This window comes from Macaca fascicularis, chromosome 7 (assembly GCF_037993035.2).
Source record: "Macaca fascicularis isolate 582-1 chromosome 7, T2T-MFA8v1.1".
NCBI classification, from domain to species: domain Eukaryota; kingdom Metazoa; phylum Chordata; class Mammalia; order Primates; family Cercopithecidae; genus Macaca; species Macaca fascicularis.
Window position 1 is genome coordinate 90,667,671 of NC_088381.1, and position 9,079 is coordinate 90,676,749.

The window sequence follows — 9,079 nt, forward strand, 5'->3', positions numbered from 1 at the left end:
TATGCCTCCTCCCCAGAGAAAAGCCTAACTACAGGTTCTAATGGACAAGAGCTCACTGTAACTGGTCAGAAAGGCCTATATCCAGGAGTACAACAGTCATTGCTCAGCTTCCTAAGTAGGGAATACAACTAGGCCCCTTTAGGTCTTGGATAAGGTATGAGGACAGATCTGAACATGCCTGGGTCTAAGTGAGGTGTGGGAAAACAGCGGCAGGGGCGGCAGGGTAGTGCAGGAAAGGGCTATAACTTTATTTGTATTTCCTCTTACACGAAACCATCAAAACAAGAACAGAGAAGGGCTGAACATCTGTCCAAACCCCATGTTCTCAGGGATATTCCAGGGAGCTCTTGAGGCTGAGTGCGTAGCTTCGAATCCAGCACTAATTCCTCACCCCCTGGCCTGAGGTCTTCACAGATTGGTGGCTTGAGCCCTGCAATTAATTATAATCCCTTGCCCACCTTGATGTAAGGCAGGAAAGCAGATTGAAATGCTCCTCTCTGATGGGCAAGGGGAATCACAGCCCATAGATGTACTGCACCTTCTGTACTACAGGAGCAGAACATGAAGCTGCTTCCAAGGCTCTGGACACTTGCACGCAGGGCTAGAGGCCAATGGTATATGAGCGGCCTGTGGGGTTGTGAATAGCAGAACAGACTGGTGCTGTCACAGCCCACTCATACCACACCTTCTTGGAATTGCTGCATCGCCAGAAACGCACACAGATGGTTTGGCCTTCACGTACCGTTATGGGCTGCTGTAAGAAGAAAGACAGGGAGGTTCAGGGTGGAGCTAATGAATTATAAATGGCAGTGTATTAAGGTAGGTGTGGAGATAAAATGATAAACATGACAAGACTGTCCCAACCCTCATGAAAGTTATTTGAAGCCTATCAGAACGCTGAACAATAAGACACTGAACAAATAATCAAAAGTGTGGTGAGTGCTGTGAACATGTACAGAGTGCTAGAAAAACAACTATGAAAGGGAACACTAACCTAGTCTAGGAGGTCAGAGAAAGTTTATCTCACAATAGAAATGTTTAAAGGAGACCTAGAAGATAGGTTAACGGTGTGAAGAGACAAGCAAAGAGCTCTGCAGGCAAAAGAGAGGCATGAAAGCCTGAGGTAGGAAAGAAGATCGACAATTAGAACCAAAAGAAGGTCCATAAGGCTGAAGCAGTGTAAGCAAGGGGACAGGAGCTGCAAAGGCAAGCAAACACTAGATCACATCAAGTCTTACAAGCAATGTTCCAGATTTTGACTTTTATCCTAAAGACAATGGGAAGGCATTGAAAGGTTTTAAGCAAAAAAGAGGTAAGATCAGGCCAGGCGCAGTGGCTCACGCCTGTAATCCCAGCACTTTGGGAGGCTGAGGCGGGTGGATCATGAGGTTGGGAGATCCAGACCATCCTGGCTAACACGGTAAAACCCCATCTCTACTAAGAACACAAACATTAGCCAGGCATGGTGGCTGGCACCTGTAGTCCCAAGTACTAGGGAGCCTGAGGCAGGAGAATGGCATGAACTGGAGAGGCGGAGCTTGCAGTGAGCCGAAATTGCACCACTGCACTCCAGCCTGGGTGACAGAGCGAGACTGTCTCTTTAAAAAAAAAAGAGAGAAAGAGAGAGATAAGATCAAATTTGAGTGTTTAAAAGATGGCTCTTGCTCAAAGTAGAGGACAGAAGGGTAGCCAGAATAGATGCGGGAAAGCCAGGCAGAAGGCCACTCCAAATACTCCCAACACCTACCACTGGGATCCAAGAGCATATGAAATCAGGAGAATATGAGTCATATAGTCAACTATCTTCCTGGGAGAAGGAAAGAGGCACAACACCAAAGGCAAAAGTTACTCCTTAACCTACAGAGTCTTAAAAGCAGTTCCTACCTTAATAGGGAAGAGGATGGGAAACCATGAGAACATCCCAGGAGAGTGAGTCTCTGGACGGATACCTGTATGGACAAAATAATGAAAAAACAGAAGTCTCCATGGCTGTGCCTTTAGCCTATGTTGAAGAGGGTCTCTTCTCTAATCACACAAAGATCTCCATTCATTGAGTACTGGGCCCCCCATAAATCTAAATGACACATGTACATATAAGCTGCCCAGGCAGCACACCCTCATACTCTGCCATCCACTGCCATAGACACTCACTCAGAGTGATGTCCTGATAAAGCACAGTCTCAAAGTAGCCTGCAAAGCCATGCAGTACTGTGTTCACCTCCACGGGAAACTCCAAGGTACAATAGCGGTTGTTGTCAATCATAGGATCTGTCAGGAAATAATCATGTGGATGACAAGGGGCCAGAAGCTCTAGACAACCTGGTAAACCATGAGCAAGACCCAGGAAGGGAAGAGTAGATAAGGCAGACTAGGGACAGCAAGGGAAGAAAGCAGGAGGAAGGAAGAAGCCCACACCCCTCTAGTCAGAGGACAGTCATAAAAGAATCTACCTCTGTTGGGATGGCTGAAGGTGAAACAGGGCTGGGGCGCAGAGAGCTGGTGGAAGTTGTGCAGCCGTACCACATAAGGCATCTCGAACTGGGCCTGTCAGAGACAAGGAGAGAGAGAGAGTGTTGGGGAAGACAGACAGGAGATACCTACTTCCCCAAGGATTAAAAAAAGTTTTACTTTAGTGCTTCCCCAATCCCTAACTTCTTCGCCTCTTCATCCCCAGCAGAAGAAAATAGCTGATGCAAATACAGAAAAAGAAGAGGACTGAAGAGTACCACTTCTTTCCAGAGAGTGTTTTTTTACCTCAGGGTCACGGTCCTTCTCCCTACAGGCCCGGACTTCATTGTACAGCTTGGAGGAGGAGATGGGAGCCAGGAAGGAAGTATATTCTCCGGGGATGCTCACACCGTCATCTGCACAGCAGGAGAGTCAAATTAGTTCCAGAGGGAGGGAAATGGTGTGTCTGTACTAACTGAAGGATCAGAAGGATCAAACCTCCCATGTCAAAACCAACCAACGTTGGCATGGGCATGGAAGAAAGAGACAAATGCATGTTGTCACATTATTAAGCCAGCCTTCCAACTACTGTCACGGATGATTCCACTTCTAGGTTAATTTACAGAGTCACACAGATAAAAACTGAAAGAACCCAAGATAGTCTAATCTGGTAGTTCTTAACTTTTGTGGGGTCACAAAGTCCCATAAAAGTTCCTGATGAAAGCTAAGCTCAGGGTACATACGTCAGCTCAAGGAGTCCATTCCCCTCATTATTTTTTATTTCATTATTATTATTTTTTTGAGACGGAGTCTCGCTCTATTGCCCAGGCTGGAGTGCAGTGGCACAATCTTGGCTCACTGTAACCTTCTCCTCCCGGGTTCAAACGATTCTCGTGCCTCGGCCTCCCGAGTAGCTGGGATTACAGGCGTGCACCACCACGCCTGGCTAATTTTTGTATTTTTAGTAGAGACAGGGTTTTGCCATGTTGCCTAGGTTGGTCACGAATTCCTGACCTCCCACCTTGGCCTCCCACAGCACCTGGCCCACTCCCTTCATTTTACAAATATGAACACTGAGGTTTGAAGAGACGACTTCATTTGCTAAGGGCACAGAGGCAGTGGAGCAATAGCTCTCAAACTCATATGATGTGACCCAGGTCCAACTCACTTTCCCCTAAACCCTGTACCCTCCTCCCAGGTAGATGTCTCATCCATCATCACCCTCCACCTACACCCCAACCTGGGTGCACCTTTTAGGAAGTGCTGGGCTCCATCCAGGCACTCAGGCGACAATTCATTGTCAGCAAATGAGCCCAGAAGCTCGCTGACAATGATGTCTGCTTTCTCTGGAGCCACCCATTCCCTCATGTCTGATGAGACTACGGTCACTTGGCTTCCCCATTCTTCAAACTGCCAGTTCTCTAGCCTGAAACAGAGACAATAAGGTGAGGAGACATGTTAAGGAAATTTGGCAATGGGGACTAACTTCCTAGCAAGCAGGCTGCTACTCACGTCACCACGGCATTTGGGTTTTTCTCCACAGCATACAGCTTTATCCGCCGGTCAGCCTGCTTGGCTGCCCGCAGGGAAGCGTTCACCAGGGGTCCCCGTCCTGCTCCCAGCACCATCAGTACCCTAACAAAGAAAGGGAAGAGTCAAGCAGACTTGGCATATACAGATGTAGATATGCAAGTCCCTGGGATTGAGGGGAAAGCACTCACTGGACATTGGTATCCTTCTCCTCTTCTGGTACTCGGTCTAGCAGACATTTATAGATGGCCTGGAGGAGAGAATATCCTATGGTTGTAATCCCAATCTCCCTAGGTCATGCTAGCCCTGTGCTTTCCTCACCCTGCATACCACACAGTACCTGCTGATACTGAGAGTATTTGATAGGGTCCTTTTCAAACACTTCGTATGTCTGAGATTCCAGATTGTCCATCAGTGGCTGATGAATGAGGAAAAGGATAAAGTTAGCCAGTTTCTGGCAAAGGACAATGCACTAAAATATCAAAAACTTTCCACTGCTTTCTGAGTTTTAGTAACATTTGGAGGCATATATTCTCAAGATACATTTTCACCCCACCTTCCTACTCTCAGTGCACTCCAGACCCACCTGAAGCGGGGACTGCAGATAGTCTTCATAGCCCTTGGCAAAGAGTTCATAGGCATTAGGTGGAGGACGGTTCTGGCTTAAGTATTCCAAGTACTGAAGGTAGGAGCAGAACTCCTTCTCTGAGTGGTGGTTGGTGCCTGTGATGATGAACTGCACCTCCAACTGTAAGAAAAGTCAGACTATCAGATACAGCCCGCAAACCAAGATTCGGGGCCCAGTGTAAAATATGGCCCAGATCAACAGCTCTCCTTTTTTTTTTTTTTAAAGATGGAGTCTCGCTCTGTTGCCCAGGCTGGAGTGCAATGGCGTGATCTTGGCTTACTTGCAACCTCCACCTCCCAGGGTCAATTCTTCTGCCTCAGCCTCCCAAGTAGCTGGGACTACAGGTGCGTGCCACCAGGCTTGGCTAATTTTTGTATGTTTAGTAGAGACGGGGTTTCACCATGTTGGCCAGGCTGGTCTCAAACTCCTGACCTCAGATGATCCATCCGCCTCAGCCTCCCGAAGTCCTAGGATTACAGGCGTGAGCCACTGTGCCTGGCCCAGACCAACAGTTCTCTAGTATCTGTTCCAATACCAACAAAGGCAGCATGAGGCCTCAGTAAACTTGTAAAAAGCCCTCTTGGCCGGGTGTGGTGGCCCACGCCTGTAATCCCAATACTTTGGGAGACTGAGGCAGGTGGATCATTTGAGGTCAGGAGTTCAAGACCAGCCTGGCCAACATGGTAAAACCCGTCTCTACTAAAAATACAAAAATTAGTCGGGTAGTAGTGGTGCACACCTATAATCCCAGCTACTCAGGAGAATCGCTTAAGCCTGGGAGGCAGAGGTTCTGGTGAGCTGAGTTTGCACCGCTGCACTCCAGTATGGGTGACAGAGTGAGACTCTGTCTCAAAAAAAAAAAAGAAAAGAAAAGAAAAGCCCTCTTATGCCATAAAAGTATCATCAACACCCAAAGAGCCTCATGGATCCTTGCTGTAACTTCCTAAATGAAACCTTCTGCAAAGTTCTCATGAGGTTTGGTTTGTTTTGAAAGGTTTCTAGGGCTATTACTGGCATTTATCTTTTTGTTCTCAAGACTCCCAACTTCACTGAAATTGCTCCCCAGAAACCAAAGAAAAAGAGTCAGCCTCACAGGAAAAAACGATCATACACAGGTAAATAAGGCAAGATGTATAGCTGGACCACCTTTAGAACCCTCCTACCACTCACCTTGAGGAGCCGGAAGATGAGCCTCTGGTGCATCTTAGAAAGAACAGGAAATCCCTTCTTATTGGTCAGGAAGATGCTAGTGGGGAGAATGGCTGCTTTGATGGGCTCCCCAAGCCAGCGATCAATGACATGATTAGATGGGAGGTCAGCCCCAATTTCAAGAGCTACATGAGACAAAGAAAAACTGTCAACCACTGCCAGGCAAGAAACCCTTCCTTGCTCCTTTGTGAAAAATCTGTTTACCTCTTTAAGAGAAAGGCAGTCTGAGACAGAGGGTAAGTAGTAAAATTGTATACTATATACAAAATTCCTGAATCTTATTCACAGGAGGTCAGAGAAGCAACACCCAACCCAGGATTCTCATGGACTCACCCACTGCAATCCTCTTACTATAGTCACACAAAGTCCGGAAGTTGTGCCACCTGTTCAGAGTCAAATACAGAAAAGTACAGTCAACTAGATACGGCCGACCAATCACCATAGCTCAAGGAGACCTCCCTATAGGTTTCACCCTGTACTTCCCCTCACCCTATCACAGCAGCAAAGGGAGACATACCACATCCATGTTTTCTCCTCCCCACTGTACTCCTCTGTGTGTGTAGTTGGTGCATTCTCAATTATATCATCTCTCAGGTCCTCTGGTGCCACCAAGGGTACCCGCATCCAGAACTGCACATGAACAGTCACCCTTTTAGAACACCCTTTTGAACTCACTCGGTCCAGAAAGTTTCCCTCAATCAAAAACTTCATTCAGACCTCGCTAATCCCTTTATATGCTTTTCCCAATTTGTGATTTTGTAAGTGAACATGTACCTTATGTATAGATCCTTATGTAAATATCTGCCTTATCTTACGTAAGTTTCCGAAATAATTACATTTGCATGTTTTGAAACTCTCTTCATACCACTTTTAGATGGAGAGGTGCGCAATATTGACCTTTTTTTTGAGACAAGGTCTGGCTCTGTCACCCAGGCTGGAGTGCAGTGGTGCAATCTCAGCTAACTGCAACCTCCGTCTCACAGGTTCAAGTCATTCTCCCACCTCAGCTTCCCAAGTAGCTGGGACTACAGGCGTGTGACACCACACCTAGCTAATCTGTGTTTTTTTGTTTTGGTTTTGGTTTTTGTAGAGACAGGGTTTCACCAGGCTTCCCAAGCTGGTCTCGAACTTCTGAGCTCAGCGATCTGCCCACCTCAGCCTCCCAAAGTGCTGGGATTACAGGCATGAGCCACTGTGCCCGGCAATACTGATACTTCAATTCTGCCAAACACACCCTTCACTGAATGGCTAGGCACAAGAAGGTACTTAGCACAATCTGACTACTATGATATGCAGCAGGAAAGGAGCCCCTCAGCTATACCATAGAAGAGTGATGGCCAGTGTGGATGTGGTTGGTCAAAACTCTGGCCAGGTTGGTGTTATCTTCCTGATTAAGGGGCAGCAGGAAAGCTGGAAGACCCAAATATGCACCAAAATTCAGCTCCTGTAACATGGCCTGGAATGGAGATGAAGAGGAAAAGGTTGAGCTAACAAGCAAATAGCTTTCTTTTCTTTTCTTTTCTTTTTTTTTTTTTTTTTTGAGACAAAGTCTCACTCTGTCACCCAGGCTGGAGTACAGTGGCACAATCTCCACTCATCTGCAGCCTCAACCTTCCCAAGCTCAACTGATCCTCCCACCTCAGCCTCCTGAGTAGCTGGGACCACAGGAATGTGCCACCATGCCTGGCTAATTTTTGTATATTTTATAGAGATGGGGTTTCACTATGCTGCCCAGGCTGGTCTCAAACTCCTGAGCTCCAGTGATCCTACAACCTCAGCCTCCCAAAGTGATAGGATCATAGGTGTGCACCATGGGGTCCAGCCTAATAGCTTTAATTTCATTGTATCAGTTGATTTACCAAGTTATTGGGGGTGGGAGGGGACCACTCTCCCTACCCAGCTTGGTTAGAAAGATCCAGCATAGAAGTCAAAGAGTCTTACCGCCTCGGAGTTCCTGCGAATCTTCTCCACTTTTGAGTCTGGACGAATCCATGGAGAAAGCTTTCCCACAATTAGCGTATTCCAGTCTGCACTCCCCCACCCAAGAGAGACAAATACTGAATAAGGTTCAGCACTTTACTTGTTCAATTTTTAGTTTTGGGAATCAAGAGTAGAAATGAGAGACAAAGGTTTTTTCTACATAGACATGGGATAGCCTGATGCAGAATAGAGAAGCAAGGAGAAAACAAGTTATCTATATCCCAGGGACTAACAAATATATCCAAGTCAGAAAAGGAGAAGAATCGGGGCCCCGATAAAGCAGAAGTTGTTATTGCCTCTAATAATTAAGGGGCATATGGGATGGTCCCTACCCCTTCCTGACAGCAGTAGGTCTGATCGTGTCTGGGGGCCGGGCCGATTCTTAGCAGGTTCCTGAATGAACTCCCTCTTGAAACGCGGATGGAAGACAGGCATGCAGAGGAAATCAAACCTACAACCGCGACAGACCCAGAATCATGTAAAGAGAGCAGCAGTGCCAGAAAGCCAAGCAACTGGATTTAGGCTATTTTGATTTTGCACAGCCCTTTCAGCTGCCATCAGTTCACCCTACTAGGCTGCTGAGTTCAGACCACCTTGGGGGATATCTCTGCTGTACTGTGCCTCAGTTTCTCCCCAAAACACAGCCATGGGAAATATGAGTAAGGAGAAAACGATGGAAATCCACAAGTAGAATTTTTTTCTCCTCAGGTGTCACTATGTTTCGAAGACCATCACATCCAGATTTGCCCCAGTTCTGCCCGTGCCTCCCCTGTCAAGATTAGCCTCTTCTCTCCCTTGCCCCCTAACACCTCCTCCCACTCCCAGACAATAATCGCGACCTCCAGAGCCCTTTAGAGTTTACTCAACAACTCTCCCAACTTTGGGACTCAGTGACCACAGGCCCCCCACAAGTTCTCTTCCTCACGTTACTGGGTCCGAGGCTTCTCCCCTCCAAAGAGTAATAGTCTCTCCCCTTCTCATCTTAGCCGACCCCCTCACCCCAGTTTCTCCGGGATGACTAGTCTGCCCTTCTCCGTCCCCGAGTTCAGACCCCGCATTCCGCTCGTGGAGGTCCGGCCCTCACCCCTGCTTGGCCACAGCCCCTAGTGTGTCAGCTATTTCGGGGACGCAATTCAGGTCCCTCCCGCTGGACACGCGGCTCCCACCAGCACCCCCGACCGCCATCGCCGCCATCTTTTTCCTCGCGCTGTCCATGCCGGGATTCCTTGATACTAGTAGCCAATCACAAAGCCAAACTAGAGACCCAGGAGGCGGGACGAGTCG

At 47.6% G+C, this 9,079-nt stretch overlaps 1 protein-coding gene across 6 annotated transcripts; it reads right to left on the reverse strand.

The window, feature by feature from the left end:
* Positions 1-227: 227 nt before the first annotated feature.
* Positions 228-9,004, reverse strand: PRMT5 (protein arginine methyltransferase 5). 6 transcript variants are annotated; one of them, XR_279113.4, is made up of 18 exons: positions 8,880-9,004; positions 8,128-8,246; positions 7,757-7,842; positions 7,137-7,271; positions 6,333-6,445; positions 6,149-6,198; positions 5,777-5,940; positions 4,565-4,726; positions 4,319-4,396; positions 4,170-4,228; positions 3,961-4,083; positions 3,699-3,874; positions 2,755-2,864; positions 2,451-2,544; positions 2,152-2,268; positions 1,885-1,949; positions 539-754; positions 228-430 (listed from the first exon to the last, which is right to left on the reverse strand). XR_279113.4 is itself a non-coding variant. In XM_005560819.4 (17 exons), the coding sequence occupies exons 1-17, from the start codon at positions 8,987-8,989 to the stop codon at positions 602-604; spliced, it is 1,914 nt and encodes a 637-aa protein (XP_005560876.2). In that variant the 5' UTR covers positions 8,990-9,004; the 3' UTR covers positions 228-601. The 6 variants fall into 6 exon arrangements, 3 of the variants coding, with proteins under 3 accessions (XP_005560876.2, XP_005560877.1, XP_005560878.1); XR_012415553.1 differs by having other exon boundaries at positions 8,795-9,004; XR_012415554.1 differs by lacking the exon at positions 8,128-8,246.
* Positions 9,005-9,079: the final 75 nt, after the last annotated feature.